General features: G+C 37.9%; 2 protein-coding genes across 2 annotated transcripts in view; one reads left to right on the top strand and one right to left on the bottom strand.

Moving 5' to 3' along the window:
* Positions 1-605: 605 nt before the first annotated feature.
* On the top strand, positions 606-5,465 carry txndc12 (thioredoxin domain containing 12 (endoplasmic reticulum); the record flags this gene model as incomplete). The annotated part of the gene is given in 9 exon segments (XM_051953692.1): positions 606-726; positions 1,787-1,843; positions 2,297-2,334; positions 2,336-2,352; positions 3,194-3,269; positions 3,365-3,434; positions 4,475-4,522; positions 4,525-4,557; positions 5,116-5,465. Coding segments are annotated over 9 exon segments (540 nt in total), but the record flags the coding sequence as incomplete, so codon positions are not given.
* A 2,394-nt stretch (positions 5,466-7,859) lies between these two features.
* Positions 7,860-22,188, bottom strand: part of gipc2 (GIPC PDZ domain containing family, member 2) — a 28,985-nt gene continuing 14,656 nt past the window's right edge. The window contains exons 2-6 of the mRNA XM_051953257.1: positions 17,577-17,762; positions 14,357-14,537; positions 10,768-10,880; positions 10,617-10,698; positions 7,860-9,537 (exon numbers count right to left, since the gene is read on the bottom strand). Of these exons, the coding sequence (XP_051809217.1) occupies positions 9,386-9,537; positions 10,617-10,698; positions 10,768-10,880; positions 14,357-14,537; positions 17,577-17,762 (714 nt within the window). The 3' untranslated portion in view covers positions 7,860-9,385. The remainder of the gene's footprint in view (positions 9,538-10,616; positions 10,699-10,767; positions 10,881-14,356; positions 14,538-17,576; positions 17,763-22,188) is intronic.

Below are 22,188 nucleotides of genomic sequence, written 5' to 3'. Positions count from 1 at the left end.
AAGATAGGCTGTGTAAAGGAATGCGTTGTTGCTGTTGTTTGTGTGTTGCTTTCATTACAGAATTATTTATTTTTGGAGATGTTGTAAATGAAACATGTAGAATAAAGTGATTTCAGTGACGCATCGTGATTTCAAGCTTTGATTGTGAAAGAAAATAAGACAAGGATAATAGACATGTATATATATATATATATATATATATATATATAGATATAGATATATATAGAGATAGATAGATAGATAGATAGATAGATAGATAGATAGATAGAGAGGGAGAGAGAGAGGGAGAGAGAGAGAGAAGAGAGAAAGATCTGCACAGAGAGCAAGAGAGTAGAAATGCCAAGCTGGACAGGCTTTAAACTTGTATTTTGGGTCAAACTTCCGGTCTGCTTGCCAACATGTCGTCGTCTAACTTGACCACGTGACGAAGCAGCAGAGGCACGCGGTTTGTGTGGATCGTGTGGATGTGATGTCAAGTGTCGCCAGCCAATAGATGGCGACGCTGTGAAACCGTAGCGGTAAAACTTCCGGGTCGCTGGTTTAACTCAACCATATCTATGAACTACAACAGTCACTGCCGATCGCTGCTAACGGGAAGGAAATAAAAACACAAAAAATCCGGTCAAAAAGCAAACCTGCGCAGTAAATGTGCCGTTTTCTCCTTCCTGCAGTTTTTTTTGTGGCTATCGTTGTTTCAGGAGGTCGTCGGATCCGCCAGCAGTAGAGGTGAGCTCACATTTGAGAGAAAGTTTGATTAAAAGCAGCAGAGCGGAGCTAGCTGGCTTTGTTCCTGGCTCAGGTAGAGTTTTATTCACCTGCATTAATCATTTATTTCACTGCTGACACTCCACAGACTCACTTTAGTGATTTCTCCCCTGAGGTCGTGTTGCTAAAACCTAAACCTGGATTCAACAGGGCTGTCCAACATGCGGCTCACGGGCCAATAGCAGCCCTCCTCAGGGTCCAGTCCGGCCCCCCAAAGTGTAAAAATTCCAGAGAAGACAGTAGCTGCAGATTGTAAATTTAAAAATAATTTCTAGACCATGACAAGTTGTTTGATCATGAAGTAAAATACTAGATTGCTCTTTGTTCTTTGTCTCATTTTTAAAAAATATTTTGCCTTTTCTTGTCTTGACTTTTGTCGTTTTGTGTTTAAAGTCACAGCTATTCAATCTGACAAAACTGGAGTTGAAGGTGATGAAATATTCTGATGATTCATTTCTTAATTCTTTATTTAAATGCCAAAAAAAGAAGTGAAAATGTCACTCAGCGGGATAATTAAAGTAGTAATTTTAAACACAGAATAACTCCCTTTACAATTAGTAATGATTCTATTCATTGTTTAATATTATTTTCGATTATTTTCTGAATTAATTAGTTAGTTTATGGTCCAGAAAATGGCAAAAATTGTGAGTCCATGTTTCCCGAAGCTCAGAATGACAAATGCCCCGGGAAACAAACAAGAAAATACTCAATCCAGTAATCATTTGGCTAATATCGTCTAAAAAAAAAGAGGTGAAAAACACCTGATCACACACACCTCTAAAACCTGGAAAGAGCAGATTAACAGCCACTAATTCTAACATTTTAGAAGTTTTTCCTGTCAAATTCTATTCATTCAGTTGATTCTTTGTCTCTCAGCGGCCTCCAGAAACAGCCCGAGGTGTCAGATCAGCCTCTTCCTGAATTACCGCCTCCCAGTTCTTTGTATTGATTGTGTATTTAGGGCAGACCCACCCTGCTGTGGAAACACAACGCCACTCATTAATCCTCTCCCTCCCCGCAGGATTTGGAGATAACATCCACTGGAGGACGCTGGATGACGGCAAGAAAGAGGCCGAGGCCAGGTGAGCCGGAATATTCCACCTGACCTTCCTGTTGTCTTCGATTACAGGCATCAAAAAGTGTCCTTGTCTGAAAAAGATCAAAAAATTCCCCAAATTTTTGAAAATTTGCGGAAACCTCAGGAAGAAAATTCCAATAATTCCTTAAAAATTTTATTTAAGAAATTACCTTAAATTTAGCAAAAAAATTCTTATAAAAATCTTCCAAAAAAATCTTAGAATTATCCAAAGTGATTGCATGTATATCAGTAAAACTTCTGATATTTCTGAAGAATGCTCACATTTTTTTTAATGTTCTTAAACTTTTTTTTTTTTGCCATTTCCTGTTTTTTTCCCGCCACAAAATGTTCAATAATTTCCCCTAAACATTGACGATGTGGACATCAGAAGTTCCACTGCTGGAGAAGCCGTTTAAATGTGTTAATTGGTGTTTTTTTCTGTGTTTGCTTTGACAGCGGGCTGGCCTCTCATGGTCATCATCCACAAGAGCTTGGTGTGGAGCCTGCCAAAGGGTAAATACAAAGTTCAACCTGCAAGAAACTCCCTCAGAGAGGAGAATAGTCAGACGTGTGAACTCAAACTGTCCCTTCAGGTCTGATTAAAAGGCATCTGGAGCATTTTTAAACCCAGTATGATCAGATAAACCATGTTCCTGAGCTGTTAAAGGGGCTTTAAGTAAAAAGCAGCTCGGCTTATTTAACCTTTAGATCGGGGTGTTAAACTCATCTTAGTCCAGGTTCCACATTCCAGTCCAGTTTGATCTCCAGTGACCAGTAAAACCACAGCAGAATAACCTGGAAATAACCACAACTCCCAATGGCTCCTTTGATTTTGTGCAAAAAGTACATTCTGTAAATGTTCGCATTTAAGGAATCATCATTTTACAAAACATTATAAAGAAATGAAATTTCTGAAGATAAATAAATTCAATTTCAGCAACATTCAGCCTCAGTTTATCATTTCCACATCACAACTTCCAGATCAGAGTGTCGACAAAGAACACAACATTTAGTCACCTGGAACTGAACCAGAGAGGATTTTACATTAAAAAAAGGCTAAAAACAAGAAAAATATAACAAAAATATGGCGCAAAGGCACCAAAAAATCTGACAAATGACATTAAACAAACCAAAAGAGACAAAAAGTTAGACAAAAAAAGTTACAAAGCGATCAAAAAATGGACAAAAATGAAACAAAAATGACACAAAAAATATCAGAAATGAGAACAAAACAAAAAATAGACCAACACAAGCAAGAAAAAAGAATGGCTCCATACCTTGAATATTATCGTGCTGATATTGATATTATTTGTGGTTTTTTTTAACTGTATTATTCTTGTTTTTCTAATCAGCACTGAAGCCCAAATTTGCTGAATCCAAGGACATTTCTGAACTGGCTCACAACTTTGTGATGGTCAACCTGGAGGTGAGGAAACGTTCATTTCATGTCTGATTCTTTCTGCTCCGTCTGTAAAAGTGTGTCTGTTCTGGTGAACGATGGTTTATCTCCTGTTTGAACAGGACGAGGAGGAGCCGAAGGACGAGGCCTTCAGCCCAGACGGGGGATACATTCCTCGGATTCTTTTCCTCGTGAGACGGGTCGGGTCGCTCTGAGTGTGAACGCAGATTAAACAGCTGCAGAACCAGAATACCATCCGACTGTCAGAGTCAGAAAAAAACTTTACTTATCCCAGAGGGGCAATTAGGCAGGCAAAGAGCAGAAGAAGAGAAAGGAAAAAAGCCAGAGGGTGGGCGATAGCAGCAGAAAACAGGATCAGATGTTTCTACAAACTGGAAATGAAGGATTAGTGAAATAACTGCAGAGTATTTTAGATCAACCTCCAAAGACCTGAGCTTTAAGAGTTCTTCTAGTTATTTAGATAGAAGTAGCAAATAAATGTAATAATCGGATAACATCTGATTATTATGTTTATTATAAACTAGCAGTCACCTTCTCATTCAGTGGTTTTAATTAATTCCCCACATTATAGACAATACTCGACGACATCAGAACTATAAAGGAAACATCTGGAACTATGCTGTAGACAAACAAGTGTGAATCTGTAATGTAGAAAATAATACAAATAAATAAAAGCGCTGAATGAGGTGGTGTGACTGGTAGTGAACCTTTGTTATATCCACAGTGGCCCAAAGTTACTTTGTAATGTTGAATATCATCTTTTTACGGGTTTTCCCCTGTGACTGTCGTCTTTGAAGCTTTAAATTCTTTCCTCTTTGGGGGAAAGACAGGAAAATACTTAAAAAATCTGTATCAGATATTTGTCTTCTACAATAAGGATGTTGGACTTTAGTCGTTAAATATGATCGTCAGGAAAGACGTTAAGTAATAAAATGCCTGAAATGATTAATTCCAGAGTGAAACCTGGGGTCATTTAGCTGCAGCCCTGTGTTTTTAGATTTTAATTTCAGACAAACCTGTGGAACATTATGGTCTGCCTGGACCTCGTTAGGAGACTTAAACGCTCCGAGATTGAAATGGATGATGTGTGTGACGGGGGAAAAATGGAAAACTTTAAATTTTCAGTTGCTGCTCCGAGGTCTCCTGTAGTGAATAAAAACACAGATGGTTCATTCAGAAATGAATTAACCGTTGATTTGTTCTCCTCACAGATCCCAGCGGCACAGTCCATCCAGAAATCATCAATAAAAACGGGAACCCCAATACAAGTACTTTTACAGCAATGCAGAGCAAGGTAACGGTCCAGATTAGTAGTATTTTTTGCTGGGATGTCCAATAATATCGGCATAAAATGTAGTATCGCTCAATATCGTTGAGTTTTTTTTTTTTTATCATGGAAACCGATAAAATAATGCCTGGATTTATGTAATAGACTCATAGAGGGAGGGAGAGTGTGAACTGTTGTTTGAGACAATTAAAAAAAGTCTCATAAATGTCACTTCTCCATAACCTCAGTTGAATAGTTTTCTTATTTTGCACAGATAATGTTTCCATCTGAAAGTCTTGTTTATCTGAGAATGCATCCAATGGAGCATCACAATAGAATGAGGGCATGATGTGTTAATTCCACCACAGGAGATATGTGATGGTGCCCGAGAATTAGTTTTAACAGCCCACAGATATCGGTATCGGAAATTGAGAGTTGGACAATATCGGCACATCGGTTATCGGCAAAAAAGCCGATATCGGACATCCCTACTTTTACCATCATTGGTGTGATTTTTTCGCTGGCGGCTCCTTCAAAATAAAGCAGAAGACTGGCTGAAGTGTGTTGTGTTTTCTGGTTTTCCAGTCGTGTCCGGTATGAAGGAGGCCCAGGAGAAGCTGACGGGCGACGCCTTCAAGCAGCTCCACACCGGAGACGAGCTGTGAGGCGGCGGCGGGGCGGCGGGCTGTAAGGGCTACACTTCCTCCACCACCAAACCAACCCCTTCCTCTGTTTCTACCCCGGCAGTGGGTCCAGCTCACTGACTGAACCAAGCCAACCCTCAGAGGTGCTTCAGTCCTTCCCTCTCGACAACCGATGTTTTCTAGACGCCATATTACTGTACTTCGTGTCTGTAGAGGATGAAACCGACTCCAGCTAGCCACGTTAACCTTTTCAACACGCCAAGATTTTGAAACGGACTGAAATGTCTAACCCTTTAAGGTTTGGTCAATTTCGCCCGAAATTTCTACTGAGATTTACAGAAAGTAATTGAATGCTGTCTTGAACTGTTTGGAGTACATGCATGGTTGGGGTCTCATTTGAAAGCTGACAACCTGAATTTCACCCAGTGCAGTCAGAATTACTCTAGGTGCTACTGGCACAGAGTTATGTATGTTGGAACACACTGAATTAGGATGAATTTTTTTTCTCGCCTACATTTTTCCTAATAAAACACCTGAAAATCAGTGTGGCAGCACTGCAACAGCTTGAAAACACAATATTGCAAAAGCCTGGGTCTTACATAGTTCAGGTCAAAATTCAGAGCAATACTACAAGAAATGAGTGTTTCACACATGTATTTGTACTGATATGCTCCGCCCCTGTCAATGTTGGATACACTCTTTATACACTGGCACACTCTCTACAGAATGGTATAAATTCCTTTTCACTTCATTTTCCACTTCATTTTCATTCCAAAAACTCATAAAGAACTCAAAAAATCACTTCAGATAGGCTTCAGTGTCGATCACACACACAGATTGAGAGGAATACAGAGAAACAGCAGGTGGACCCCGGAGCTCACGAATGAAATATCATATAAAGCCGCTGGCAGAGGCGGGATTTATAGGCAAGCCATTCAGCAAGCTCATTGGCTACCAGGCCTGTCAATCTAACGTTCCTCCGGCGTGATTTGCTGAGAAACAAGTCAATCAAGTGATGTAATCGATATCTGTCAGACTCGCCATGGTTGGCTAAATCGCCGAAGTAGGCGGAAACGAGTCACCTGATTGGTTGAAGTCCGGTTTGAAGCGTCGAGAAGCCTCCAGTATCCATTTTGAATCGCGAACAAAGAAAATAGGACCGTGTATGATAAAGTTATAATAGAAAGATGCAGTGAATATGAAACGCACAGCGCCACCACGCGCCGCGTGCATGCGCACGGAGCCGATCGTTTCTGGATTTTTTACCTATTTCGAGACATGTTTTGGCCCAAAGTATTATACTGGATTGTTTCCTCTGGATGGCTAAGCTTGGTTCTGGCCGGTTTTTGTGGATTATCTTCTTTTATGACCAGAAACGAGCGTCCAAACTGCGTCGACAGGTGAGCTTGTGCACGTTTACTTGACTTGTTGTTTGTTGGATAAATTGTTTATATTACCCGCTGTGGTAATCACATCTGAAAGTGGTTTATACCGGCGGATTCATGAGAATCTCAGCTTTCTATGTGTGTATAGTGTTTGTATAATCGTGTTTGCAGTGTCCTTCTATTTAAAAAAAAGCGTATACCGATAAAAAAACGGCCCGCCCGCGGGCCGCCGTACTTTAACGTGTTGTCTTCACTTATGGGCACTCAATAAAATGTTGTTTCTTTGTCTGAAAAAAATCCAAAAATTCAGCAAAAAATTTCTACAAATTTATCAAAATTTGCAAAACCTTCATAGTTAGGCGGATAAGACCGAAATTTGGGGTCGATAGTTCACTTTTTCGGGAAAGCACCAAATTTGGTACAGACATAGTATATGACCATAGAACTGATTTAAGAGGAGTACCCCAAAAATCTAAGCCCCCTGGTGGCTGCCATCTTGAATTCAAATATGGCCACCTTGCTAAACCTATTTATGTAATATCTCTCTTAATATGACAGATACAAAGTGACTTTCAAGGTCTACCCCCATTGTTTAAGGGTCTGCGGATTCAGTAAAGCCATTTATAACAGTGTTATATATAACAGGCCACCAGGGGGCTTAGATTTCTGGGGTACTCCTCTTAAATCAATTGTATGGTCATAAACTATGTCTGGACCAAATTTGGTGCTTTCCTGAAAAAGTGAACCTAATATTTTCTTTAAGAACATTCGCATAAAAATCAAGCGAATTTCGCTGGATTTTGGTTGATTTTTATGTGAATGTTCTTAAAGAAACATTTTTTTAAAGAGTTCTTTTTTCCCACCAAAATGTGGACATCAGAAGTTATTTTTTCCACATTTTAAAACGGGTCAGTTTTTTTCCTGCTGGACAACACGAGGGTTAAACCTTCTGGTAGTTTTCGTAGATGCAGTATTTCATGTCGAACTCCTCCAGTGATGTGCTTCCAGAGATCCTCTACAGTCCGTTGGTTCTGTCTGTGGTAACGTTCATCATGTGTCTTTAAGATTCATTTAATCACGCCAGTTTCTGTATGATTCTTTCTGCTATATCTACATTTTGTTTTTTGGTCTGCTGCTCGTGAAGTGACTCCACCCCTCGTTTTGTTTTTGGTTTTTTTCCTCTCGTTAGACTCTTTAAATGAGGGACGGAGCGTTGGATAAGTGTCCTGATGTGTTTTATACATGTACACGGACAGGTGTGCAAATAAAGTTTGTTGTATTGACTGAGCGTGAGCCGCAGTGATGATAGCAGGACGACACATTTTATTTCTATGACAGCAGTGATCCCTTGCGGTCGGTCAGACAGTTAACTCCACATGAAGCCGTTTTAAAATCGGTTTGACAGAGAAAGTGCGTTTATTTAAGACATCGGATTGCAGTTGATCCCGTTCCAGACACAGAGTGGCTTCATGCCGAGCCCTAAAATGTCTTACAGCATGGTGATTTTTCATGATAAAATAAATTACAGGGAAACAAAAAATGCTAGCCGTGCATCTCTGCGTAGTTTGGTGACAACAGACTAGACCAGAGGTGTCAAACTTAGTCCAGGTTCCACATTTGCAGCAGAATAACCTCTAAATAACCACAGCTCTGACTTTAAGTCACAGGTAACTGGAACTGAACAATATAGTGTTTTACTTTATGATCAAAAGACAAAAAACTAGACAAAATTACAGAAATGACACAAAACACAAGAAAAGAGACAAAACTAGACAGTTATAAAGCAGCCAAAAATGGACAATCGACATAAGCAAGACAAAAACGATGCACAAAACGACGAATAAAGTAAAACAAAATTATAAAAATGAGACAAACAACATGAAAAAAGAGACTAAAAATTCAACAAAACATTACAAAGCGACAAAAAATGGACAAAGGACAAAAGCAAGAAACAAAACAAGAAAGAAGACAACACAAGGGAGACAAAAAAAATGACAAATGAGCAATCTAGTATTTTACTTTCTGATCAAAACAACTTGTCATGGTCTAGAAATGATTTTAAATTTATAGTTTTACTAATTCACAATCTGCAGTTAATGTCTTCTCTGGAATTTCTACACTCTGAGGGCCGGATTGGACCCTCTGGAGGACCGCTTTTGGACCACGGGCCTCATGTTGGACACCCCTGGTCTAGAGAGGCAGAGATGTCAGGAACGTGTCGGCTGAAGGCATTTGGAGGAAAAAGGTAGAACTCTACTGCTCGGCCTCCAGGCACAGAGAAGAAAACCTGATGAGGACAGAGCCCAGTCTGTTTTTTATCATTCAAAAGATCTTAACAGAAATAAAAGGTCGCCATAGAGACAGATATTGCTACGATAATTACGCTAATTACAGAATGCTGCTGCTTTAAATCAGCAGCACTTTCACATATAAAAAAGAGACTATAAAAAGCCGTGCGGTGCGTCTCTATGTTCCAAACTACACAGCTGGAAACGTGATCAGAGCTGAGTGGGTTAAATTTCAGGTTGTACCATTTCTAACCAGTGTGACAGACTCCTGTTACTGCAGCGGCTTTTTAACGCCGCTATCGCGTCTCCGAGGTACAAAAGGTTTCTACAACGTGGGATTAATCACCAACTCTTCAGGTCCTCATCTCATGGAGGTTTTTACACCAAACATGCTGATTCCTGACAGACTCCAGCCCAGAGCGGAGCTGAACACAGCGATGGAAGGAAACTCCAGAGCTGCAGTCTGTCCAGTCTGAGGAGGTGGGTTTGGGAAGGGTTATTATTGGTTATTTCTGGGTGAACGCGTGTGTCGGCAGACTTAAAGCCTTCCCTGCTTGGCGTCTCCGATGGCGCCCCAGACGTCGAAGACGAACTCGTCGGGGAAGGCGAAGTCTCCGAGGGTCTCGTCCAGCGCCATGGCGAACTCGTCCGGGTTCTTCTTGTCCCGGCCGACCTCCACCATCGTAGCAGCTGCAGACGGAGAGCAGACAATGTTCACTTTGACATTTACACAAACAAGAGACTGGATTGTTTACTTTCCAGTGATTCTCGTGTCAATCAGATCCATTTAATCGCTTTTTTCAAGGTCTAGAGTTCAATGAATCAATTAAACCTCACGTTTCCTTGTCTAAAAAAATCCAAAAATTCAGCAAAAAAAATGCAAAACCTTCAGGAAGAAAATTCAAATAATTCCTTAAAAGTTCCATTTAAAAAAATTCGGCGAGAAAATTCTTGTAAATTCTTTCCAAAAATGGGTAAAAATCTTCCAAAAAAAATCCTAAAAATATCTAAAGTGATTCCATTTATATCAGTAAAACTTCTAATATTTTCTTAAGGACATTAACCATAATTTGCTGGATAATGGTTGATTTTTATGTGAATGTTCTTAAGAAACATTCTCTTTTTTCCCAAAAATGTTGAAAATGTGGACATCAGAAGTTTATTTATTTATTTATTTATTTATTTCATTTATTTAATCAGGGACAATGCACAATAAACATTAATCCATATAAGGAAAATATGCATGTGCCAGGTTATAGCACAAAGAGCTAATTTCCACCTGTAGTCCCTGGGCAGGTTGCTGTTACCATTAAAAGAAAAAAAAAAAAAAAGAAAAAAAACAGTACATTGTAACAGTCACACAGTAACACATACAGTTACAGTTTACCCCAGTCACTCAATGTGTACAAACTTGCTGCGACAATAACCATGTTCTAGTTAAACGCTTGAACACGCTAAAGTCTGTGCATGCCATGATTTCACTGGGAAGAGTGTTCCAAAGGCTCACAGCTCTGTAAGAAAATGACTGTTGGCCAAAAGTAGTTCTGCACCTTGGAACAATACACTCTCCTCTGACTGTCGACCGTGTAGACCGAGAAATTTGTTCTGCACTCAGAGTAATAAACTCTGTGTGAGTTTCACATCTTCAGCATTTTTGGGAAATCTTTGAACATTTTTTGTGGAAAAAAAAGAAATCTTAAAAATCTTGTTTTAAGAGCATTCACATAAAAATCAACAGACAACCGCTGATCCTGAAAATGTTTCCTCACCAAGTTCGGTGTCTCTGATGCCCATGTAGCTCTCCAGGAGGTCGTCTACTTTCTTCACGGCTTTCTCCTCGAATTCTGTCGGCTGATCAGACAACACGTTTTAGTCTGTGATGATGAGAAGCTCAGCGGCTGGATGAACAGAGGAACTCACCTCGTCCTCCACAGTAGCTGGACCTTTGGAGCGGAGTCTCAGAGTTCCTCTCCCTGTTCCCATCTTGTTGTCGTTGGCAGGTTTGGCGCCCTTCGACCTCGGCTCCAGCATATCTGTCAGCGAGGGGACGACGGTGAAACAGAAAAGACGTCTTATTTTAGTTACACGGGAATGTTGAACGTCACAGGTGTTCCTGCAGACTCAGAGGAGTCTGTGTGAAATCAGTGCTGCCCTACAAACAGAATAATCCACACATACACACGTGGACAAAATTGTTGGTACCCCTCAGTTAAAAAAGGAAAAACCCACAATTCTCACTGAAATCACTTGAAACTCACAAAAGTAACAATAAATAAAAATTTATTGAAAATTAAATAATCAAAATCAGCCATCACTTTTGAATTGTTGATTAACATAATTATTTAAAAAAACAAACTAATGAAATAGGGCTGGACAAAAATGATGGTACCCATAACTTAATATTTTGTTGCACAACCTTTTGAGGCAATCACTGCAATTAAACGATTTCTGTATTTGTCAATGAGCGTTCTGCAGCTGTCAACAGGTATTTTGGCCCACTCCTCATGAGCAAACAGCTCCAGTTGTCTCAGGTTTGATGGGTGTCTTCTCCAAATGGCATGTTTCAGCTCCTTCCACATATGTTCAATGGGATTCAGATCTGGGCTCATAGAAGGCCACTTTAGAATAGTCCAACGCTTTTCTCTCAGCCATTCTTGGGTGTTTTTGGCTGTGTGTTTTGGATCGTTGTCCTGTTGGAAGACCCATGACCTGCGACTGAGACCAAGCTTTCTGACACTAGGCAGCACATTTCTCTCCAGAATGCCTTGATAGTCTTCAGATTTCATCGTACCTTGCACACTTTCAAGACACCCTGTGCCAGATGCAGCAAAGCAGCCCCAAAACATTACTGAGCCTCCTCCATGTTTCACCGTAGGGACAGTGTTCTTTTCTTCGTATGCTTGGTTTTTGAGTCTATGAACATAGAGTTGATGTGCCTTACCAAAAAGCTCCAGTTTGGTCTCATCTGTCCAAAGGACATTCTCCCAGAAGCTTTGTGGCTTGTCAACATGCATTTTTGCAAATTCCAGTCTCGCTTTTTTATGAGTTTTTTTCAGCAGTGGTGTCCTCCTTGGTCGTCTCCCATGAAGTCCACTTTGGCTCAAACAACGACGAATGGTGCGATCTGACACTGATGTACCTTGGCCTTGGAGTTCACCTTTAATTTCTTTGGAGGTTGCTCTGGGCTCTTTGGATACAATTCCAACGATCCGTCTCTTCAATTTGTCATCAATTTTCCTCTTGCGGCCACGTCCAGGGAGGTTGGCTACTGTCCCGTGGGTCTTGAACTTCTGAATAATATGAGCCACTGTTGTCACAGGAACTTCAAGCTGTTTAGAGATGGTCTTATAGCCTTTACCTTTAAGATGTTTGTCTATAATTTTTTTTCGGATGTCCTGGGACAATTCTCTCCTTCGCTTTCTGTTGTCCATGTTCAGTGTGGTACACACCTTTTCACCAAACAGCAGGGTGACTACTTGTCTCCCTTTAAATAGGCAGACTGACTGATTATGAGTTTGGAAACACCTGTGATGTCAATTAAATGACACACCTGAGTTAATCATGTCACTCTGGTCAAATAGTTTTCAATCTTTTATAGAGGTACCATCATTTTTGTCCAGGCCTGTTTCATTAGTTTGTTTTTTTAAATAATTATGTTAATCAACAATTCAAAAGTAATGGCTGTTTTTGATTATTTAATTTTCAATAAATTTTTATTTATTGTTACTTTTGTGAGTTTCAAGTGATTTCAGTGAGAATTGTGGGTTTTTCCTTCTTTAACTGAGGGGTACCAACAATTTTGTCCACGTGTGTACATATACATGCATACATAAACATATACATACATATATGCATCCTTGTGTGTTGTTTTTATTCTTGATTCTTATTGTTTAGGTTTGGAGAAGGTGCACAATACATTTCACTGCGCATTATACGATGTATAATTGTGTTAAATAAAGGTCTTGAATCTATTCTACATTGTAGTAATGTAGTAAATGACTACTGTAGCTGGAAACGGATGATTTTTAATCTTTTGAACAGTAGTGTATATTTTTACTATATTTTCACTGTATTTTTTAATCATATTTTTAATATATTTTTTTGTACTTTCACTATATTTTTACTGTATTTTTACTATATTTATTAGTATATTTTTACTACATTTTTAATGTATTTTTACTATATTTTTAGTGGATTTTTACTGTATTTTTATTATATTTTTTAGTTTATTTTTTACTATATTTTACTATATTTGTACTGTATTTTTAATATATTTTATTATATTTTTCACCAAATTTTTACTATACTTCTTAATGTATTTTTATTATATTTTACTGTATTTTTACTGTGTTTTTTTTTTTTTTGCATTCTTGTTAGCACATGAATAAAAGTTTGTTTTCATGGAAAACATGAAACTGTCTGGGTGATCCCAAACTTTTGAACGGTAGTGTATATTTTTTTACTATATTTATACAATATATTTTACAATATTTTAAAATGTATTTTAACCATATTTGTTTACTATATTTGTAAATGTATTTTTATTATATTTTACTGTATTTTTACTATATTTTAATATATTTTACCATATTTTTTTACCATATATTCAATATATTTTAGTATATTTGTACCTTATTTTTTAATGTATTTTTATTATTTTTTACTGTATTTGAACTGTATTTTTTACTGTTTTTAATATATTTTTACCGTATTTTTGATATATTTTACTATATTTTTACTATATTTGGTAATGTAATTTTATTATATTTTTACTATATTTTTAACCATATTTTACTGTATTTTTAACTATAATTTTTGCTGTATTTTACTATATTTTACTGTGGTTTTGTATTTTGTAGCACACGAATAAAAGTGAGAGCTTTCACAGAAATCATGGAATTGTCTGGGTGCCCCCATACTTTTGAACATTAGTGTAAATAATACAAAGATAATAATATACAGATTCTTCCCGTACACTACGCTCCTTTCTGGGGCCTTAGACTGAGTATGCACTACTTGTTAGAGCTGCATTTGATGCTCTGGATGTTTCACGCCTTATCCGTCGTGCGCAGAAGCATCAGAGACGTCTGTTTGGTCCCAGATTTATTCTACAACAGAACAAACAGTCCAAACATTCAGCCAGACTCTAAACCATCTCCAGCCACAGTCAGAACGAGGAGTCCTGCAGCAGATGGTCCCACAGAGCTTGGAGACAGCAGATTTCAGCCTGAAGTTCTCAAACATGCCGGAACAAAGTGTGCAAAAGCGTACGGAGGAGAAGGAGGAGTTCTGAAGACAAAAGGTGGCTGAACCAAATATTGATCTGTTTTTCTTTTCTCTGCAGTTTTCATGAAGATGAAACTATTTTTGAAGCGTGATGACTTCACTCTTAGTGCCGCCCTGACGTGTGCTGAGCCCTCACCGTGCAGGTCAGTTATGTAAGGCGTTGATGCTCATGTCTGTGACTCAGTGCGAGCTTCACCTACACTCCGTCCTGTTTTTCACTCACCGAAGGCCTTCATCGGCTCCACCAGTTTGAGGGTGAAGGCCTTGTCTTTGGGGAGCTCTTTGAGCATGCGGGCGACCTCGTAATGCCGCGTGCCGACGATGTTGCGCCCGTTGATGCACTCTATGTGGTCGCCCACGCAGATCACCTTCACCCCATCCGCCACGCTGCCCTCTTTGATCCGCTGCCAGGGAGGAGAGAGACGACACGAAATGACAAACATGATGAGAGGACGGCAGAAAGCCCACATGGAAAGAGCAGCGGCAGCAGGATGAAAAAACAAATAAAGCAGAGCGTCTGTGTGTGCTCCAGACCAACAGAATATTTTCCTGTTTGTGAGCCGCTGATGTGAACCCACTTGACTCAGAGCAATAGAAAAGTAGTTTTTTATTAATAAATGCTTCAGGGGAAAGCCAGATAACACCGTTTATTTCCCAATGTGACTTCAAGAGCTTTAACAAACGGAAACAAACACTTATGTTCCACCTAATCCATAATTTTATATGAATGACGGATGCTTTTGAACAGCAGTAAATATTTTTACTGTATTCTTATGTTTTGCTATATTTTGAAACCATTTTTTTACTGTATTTTTACAATATTTTTGTTATATTTTTACTATATTGTTGTATTTTTACAATATTTTTATTGTGTTTTAGTATATTTTATGATATTTTTACTGTATTTTTACCATATTTTACTGCATTTTTACCATGTTTTACTATATTTTAACTATATTTTTACTGTATTTTTCAACAATATTTTACTGTATTTTTTTACTATATTTCTATAGTATTTTTACCAAGTTTTAACTGTATTTTTACTATATTTTTATTACTATATTGTTACTACATTTTTTACTGTATTTTTTACTATATTTATTGTATTTCTACAATATTATTACTGTTTTTTTTACTATATTTTTGCTGTATTTTTCTGACATTTTTACTGTATTTTCATAATATTTTGACTGTATTTTTCTATATTTTACTACATTTTTACTGTTTTTTTTTGTTTTGTTTTGTTTTTTACAATTCAAATGATTTAAATTCAAATTCCTCCACTTAATCCATAACTTTACATGAATCCGGTTCGTTTGAACACATTTTGACTCTTTGAAGCTCCACACAGACCTGCTGACCCACATTCTGCTCCTTACACATCACCGGTCCACCGTTTCCTGAACAGGAGGTGGAAGCTGGGACAGGAAAGCTGGATTAGGCCGGATGGGTCGAGTTCACCAGAGCTGGAGGATTTAAACTTTTAAATCTGGATGAATGAATGAATGAATGGTGACCAGTTGGACCGACCCGCTGGACTCTTTCATGCCTTTATTAGTTCCGTCAGGATGCAGTGCCCCTTCAGCGCCACATGATGGCACATGTGAGCAGTTTGTTTTGACATGACTGAGGGCAGATCAGCTCGTTACACCAGGATCCATCAGCACTGAATTAGGATTAGGTGAAGCTACTCTGAATAATTTAGATGTGGAAACGAGTCAACAGGAAAATCAGTGAGATCAGATATGTATTAGAAGAATTAATCGGCTTTTTGTTCGTATTTTTAGCTCAGATTTTATTAACTTTTCTTAACCCGTGTACTTTCATGTACTCAATACTTAGTGGTACCTTATATCATTTGCTCTACATGTGTTCTGTCTTTTACTATATTTTTACTGTATTTTTACAATATTTTTTATTGTATTTTTACTGTATTTTTATTGTATTTTTACAATATTTTTGCTTTATTTTTATTGTATTTTTAATTAAATTTTTATTGTGTTTATACTATTTTTTGTTGTATTTTTATTATTTTTTACTGTATTTCTACAATATTTCTTACAGTATTTTTGCTATATTTTTATTGTATTTTTTACTATATTTTTATTGTGTTTCTACTATTTTTGGTTGTATTTTTATTATTTTTTACTGTATTTTTACAATGTTTCTTACAATATTTTTTCTTTATTTTTATTGTATTTTTTACTATATTTTTATTGTGTTTATAATATTTTTGTTGTATTTTTTATTATTTTTTACTTTATTTTTACAATATTTCTTACAATATTTTTGCTATATTTTCATTGTATTTTTACTATATTTTTACTATGTTTTTACTATTTTTAGTTGTATTTTAAAAATATTTTCATTGTATTTTTTAACTATATTTTACTGTAATTTTTACTACATCATTACTATATGTTGCTGCATTTTCATTGCATTTTTACTATATCTTCACTGTATTTTTACTTTTTGCTATATTTATACTGTACTTTTACTACATTTTTACTATATTTTTTACTATATGCATTTGTTAATTTTTAATCATTTTGTAGAAGTGGATTAACCAGTGACAGATAAATCAGGTATGACAATGTTCTTGTCATTTTGGACAAGTTTTGAGTCATTTTCAACAAATTTTATGTCAGCTTGGACCTTTACTTGTCATTCTGGATCATTTTTGCGTCTTTGAGATCATTTTCAAGTCATTTAGGACAAATTTCATGTCATTCTGGACTAATTTTCTGTAATTTTGGATAATTTTCAAGTCATTCTGGACGAGTCAATATAGAATTTGCTTGATTTTTTGTATCATAGTTGACATTTTAGTGACATCCAGTCATTTTTTATTAACAAAGCGATGGTTTCCACAATAAATAATTATGGAATTAGTAAATACATGATCATAATAACATAAAAAACATTAGTTTCTTACTTTTAATAAAACATATGTAGATATATCCCATGGACTTCAAAAGTCTCTCTGTTACAGTTTGACCCAAATGACTGGAGACAAAATATTCCTTCAGTTTTGGAACCTTTTGCTGAAGTTTTTTTTTATTAAATGAGAAATAAAATAGACGATTAGATTAAGCATTTGCATCCTCTGCTAGTGTCGACCTAATTTTCTCCACACAACTTTGTCTGCAAACACAAAAACTAAACAGACACGACTTAAACCAATAAACACAGCTTACTGTTGAGAACAATCCTAATCCTTTAATCCAACCTCATTTCTGATTCTGGAATAAGCGAGATGAATGTTAATACGGCCACTGGCATCATGGCAGGTTTACTGAACTTCTTTCATTTCCACAGCCTACGTTTCTTCCTTACCAAGCCTCACTTTGCATCTGAAAAGTTCTAGCTTCCTTCCACAGCAGTAAACCAGGAGGTGAACAAAGGTCGGCGTGCTCCAGGTGAGATGCTGTACTCCCTCTTACCTTTATGAAAGCGTATCCCGCTCCGTTGTCGGTGATGGTGAGTCCCAGAGCGTCTTCAGATTTATGGACTTCCACCTCCTTTTTGAGGCCTTTAATGTGGGCGAAGATGAAGTCCTCGAGGCCGATCTGCCCCCCCAGCAGCTTGTCCATGTCGATCTTGTGGGTGTTCAGGGTGCAGAACAGGATCTGTGCGAAAACACGCAGCGGGTAGACGAAGCTAATTAACAAATGTGTTCGGCAACACGCACACGTGATAAAAATCTTTTTAACGGGAACGACAAATAAGAAGCTGAAGGGAAACCCAGAACAGTCTGCATCTGTTTTCACCATCCATGTTGTCAGTCCCAGCAGGAACACCGAGACGGCTTCAAAAATAAATCCACCGAGTCACCATGCTAAAAGTACGAGTCATCAATCAATCAATCAAAATCAATCAGGGAGTCTGTCTTTAATGTAGCAGTCTAATTCTGCAGTCCTGCCCTCGTCCACCCCACGGGGTCATTCCGGACAATTTTCAAGTCGTTTTGGACAATTTTCGAGTAATTTTGGAAATTTTTCAAGTCATTTTGGAAAATTTGACACATTTTGGACAGTTTTCTTGCCATTTTGGACAAGTTTTGAGTCATTTCGGACAATTTTCGAGTAATTTTGGACAATTTTTTCAAGTTGTTTTGGAAAATTTGAGAGATTTTGGACGGTTTTCTTGCCATTTTGGACAAGTTTTGAGTCATTTTGGACAATTTTCGAGTAATTTTGGACAATTTTCAAGTCCTTTTCAATAAATTTTATGTCAGCTTGGATTTTTTCTCGCGATTCTGGACAATTTTCGAATCATTTTCAACAAGTTTTATGTAGGCTTGGACCTTTTCTCGTCATTTTGGACAATTTGAGAGATTTTGGACAGTTTTCTTGCCATTTTGGACGAGTTTTGAGTCATTTCGGACAATTTTCGAGTAATTTTGGACAATTTGAGTCATTTTCAACAAGTTTTATGTCGGCTTGGATCTTTTCTTGCCATTCTGGACAAATTTTTGTGTCTTTGGAATAATTTTCAAGTCCTTAAGGACACATTTCATGTCATTCTGGACTAATTTTCCATAATTATGGATCATTTTCAGGTCATTCTGGATGCATCACACTTTCTGTATCCTAGTTCACATTTTTGCTGTTTTCAGGCCTAAAACCAACATGGCCGCCTATAACCAAACACCACACGGTATTCTTCGACAAAGATTCTTCTAAATATTATATATACAAACTCCCCAACAAGGAAAACAACCTTTCTTCCTTCACCAGTAATGAGGAAACCCGGCTTCACACCTTGAGGCTGACATGGCGTCCAGCAGACAGACGGGGAAACGTGATCTCCAGCAACACGACACTGGCCTGATTTAACACCACTTTAAGCAGCGAAACCCAGGAGGACCAGTCTGGTGCCTTTAATCATTTATTAAATAGACAGAAAAGCTCCGAGTAAGTTCCACTTTGACTGACGTCTCTGTAGATTCTCAGTCGTCCAAGTCACAGGAATCCTTTAGTAGAAAGTAACTGGACTTCAGTTTAAGGTTGATGAAGACGTTTTAACTCTTCAGCTCTGGTAGAGTCACTGCTGCTTCTTGGATGAGCAGGTGAACCCAGTCCATCCTCCTGTCCGGCTTCACCTGCTCACCGTTACAAACAAAACCAAACGAACAACCACCACAGCCTCCAAAACAGTCGTTCGTCCCACAACAAACCTCACAGAAGTAAACAACAGGGCCATGACACGGACAGCAAACACAACAGAACAGGACATAACACACACCAAACCTCACAGAAGTAAACAACAGGGCCATGACACGGACAGCAAACACAACAGAACAGGACATAACACACGCCTCATCCCCTCAGGACGTAGATACACAACCCTGAGATGCAGACGAGCTCGACTAGGCAAAAACCTGACGCCGTCTATCACAGCAACCCTAAACAACAGGTGATCTGGCCAGAGTGAAAACTACACTTGCATGTTCAACTGTTTCTGTTGCGTTTCTGTTCTGTCCTGTGAATGGAAATCAAGCAGAATGGTGCCGTGGAGAAGAATTTTTTCCAATGTACATCACTGAAATAAACACGAGTATACCAAAAACATTCTAAACTACAACTATTTCTGGGAGAAATGGTGTGTTTTCTGGAAAAATCCCAGGGGTGTCAACGCTTTTGTCTATGACTGTATCATTGTTGCTACAATCTGGTGTATTTACATCCACTGCTGCATAAACAGACCTTCATTAACGTGCACTGTCTCTGTCAAAAAAACAAAGTCTAAGTCTAAACACATTCAAGAACCTTAAAGAGAAGCTTGGTTGCTTTTTACCGATACTTAAATTGATGTTTATTAACCCTCATGTCGTCCTGCAGGTCAAACTGACCCGTTTTAAAGTTTGAAAATGTGGGAAAATAAATATATATTCACAGTGAAACTTCTGATGTCCACATTTTCAACATTTTTGTGAAATTTCTGAACATTTTTTGGTGGAAAAAAAAAGGAAATTTTAAAAATGTTTCTTAGGAACATTCACAAAAAAATCAACCAAAATCCAGTGAAATTCTCTGGATTTGGTTGATTTTTATGTGATTGTTCTTAAAGAAAATATTGGAAGTTTTACTGATATACATGGAGTTATTTTCTATATTTTTTAGGATTTTTTGAAAATATTTACAAGAATTTTCTTGTCAAATTTGGGGGATTTTCGCTGAATTTTTATTTTTTTTCAGACGAGGAAACAATATTTTCACAGTGAAACTTCTGATGTCCACATTTTCAACATTTTTGGGACATTTTTTGGGCGGAAAAACAAAAATAGTAAAAAAAAAAAAGTTTATTAAGAACATTCACCAAAAAATAAACCAAAATCCAGTGAATTTCTTTTTTTTTGTGAATGCTCTTAAAGAAAATATCAGAAGTTTTACTGATATATATGTAATCACTTTAGATATTTTTAGGATTTTTTGGAAGATTTTTACTCATTTTTTGAAAATGTTTACAAGCATTTTCTGCCAAATTTGGGGGATTGTTTTAATTTTTGGAATTTCTTCCTGAAGGTTTTGCAAATTTTCAGAAATTTGGGGAATTTTTTTGCAGAATTTTGGGATTTTTTTCAGCCTTTTTGGTGCCTGTAAATGAAGACAACAGGAGGGTTAACGTATTTCTAAGCCTGACATCCAGCCCCTGTTGTGGGATCGGCTTTGGGAAACACTGAGGCAGGAATTAGCGTCTGACTTCCGGGTTGGGCTGCAGTAATCGGTTGATTCGTGCCGATTCATCAGCAGGACGACCTTTGTGCACCAATCAGCCTCTGGCAGCGAGGACGGCCTTATTTGGGCCTTTGTTTGTCTTTCTCCCGTGTACCAAGAGGCGCTGTTCGCTCTCACACCGGCTGCCTCGGTTGCCTCGGGTTACCAGACTATAAAAGAACCGGATAATAAGGGAGGGAGGCCACTGGAGAGAGAAAGTAAAAGGGGAAGGAGGGGTGCTCTGCAGCTGAACGGACGGCTCTTCTCCTTTCTTTTCCATAACAGCCCTCCTCGCCTCCGCCCAGGCCGAGTGGGAGGATCAGCAGCAGACGCCTACGCCCGGTTACCAAGGCTGCCAGCTGCATGAAGCCACTTCTCTCCCTCCTCTCCTCCTGTTCACTCCACCAGAGCAGCTAGTTTGCATCGTCGCACTCTGCAGCGACGCTCTGACTCACAAGAACAGACCCCACACCTCCCACCGCCGGTCCACACCGACCAGAACCCCGATAACCACACGGAGAAAAAAAGTCAAAGGAGAGGGACCGCCGTCTGTTCATCCGAGGCCGGAGCTGCTCCGAGTGTCAAAGATCTGAGAGGAGAACGCAAAAATCAAACTTCAGGATGAATTGGGAGTCGACGTTGATGCATGAATTTGTACAAACGCACGGCAGCATTTTAAAGTCAGAAGACGTCAACGCATCTTTATCTGTTTTAGTTCAGCAAAAATCTGTCATTTTTAAAAGTAGAAACTGTTCTTTTACAAAGTGTGACTCTAAAAATGACATATTCTTACAGTCAGAGAGGAAAACTAGGGGTATAAACCTTCATTTTTAAAGCAAATGCAGATGAATACTGATTATCGATCTCCTTTCTTTTAAATCGGTCCTTAACCCTCCTGTTGTCCTCATTCACAGGAACCAAAAAATATGGTTTCCTTGTCTGAAATTTTTTTTTAAAGTAATCAGTAAAAGAATTCCCCAGATTTATGAAAATTTGCAAAACCTTCAGGAAGAAAATTCCAATAATTCCTTAAGAGTTTCGCTTAAAAGTTTTATTTTAAAAAATCCCCCAAATTTTTCAGGAAAATTCATGTAAAATTTTTCAAAAAATGAAGAAAAATCTTCCAAAAATATCCCAAAAATATCTGAATTTGGAAAAATAACTGGATTTTTTTGTGAATGTTCTTATGAAATGTTTTTAACATTTCTTTTTTTCCACAAAAAATGTTCAAACATTTCCCAAAAAGGTTGAAAATGTGGACATCAGAAGTTTCACTGTTCCACATTTTCAAACTTAAAATGGGACAATTATGACTCACAGGACAGCATGCAGGTTA

Source organism: Acanthochromis polyacanthus, chromosome 9 (assembly GCF_021347895.1).
Source record: "Acanthochromis polyacanthus isolate Apoly-LR-REF ecotype Palm Island chromosome 9, KAUST_Apoly_ChrSc, whole genome shotgun sequence".
Lineage (NCBI taxonomy): Eukaryota > Metazoa > Chordata > Actinopteri > Pomacentridae > Acanthochromis > Acanthochromis polyacanthus.
This window is presented reverse-complemented; position numbering and strand designations above follow the sequence as displayed.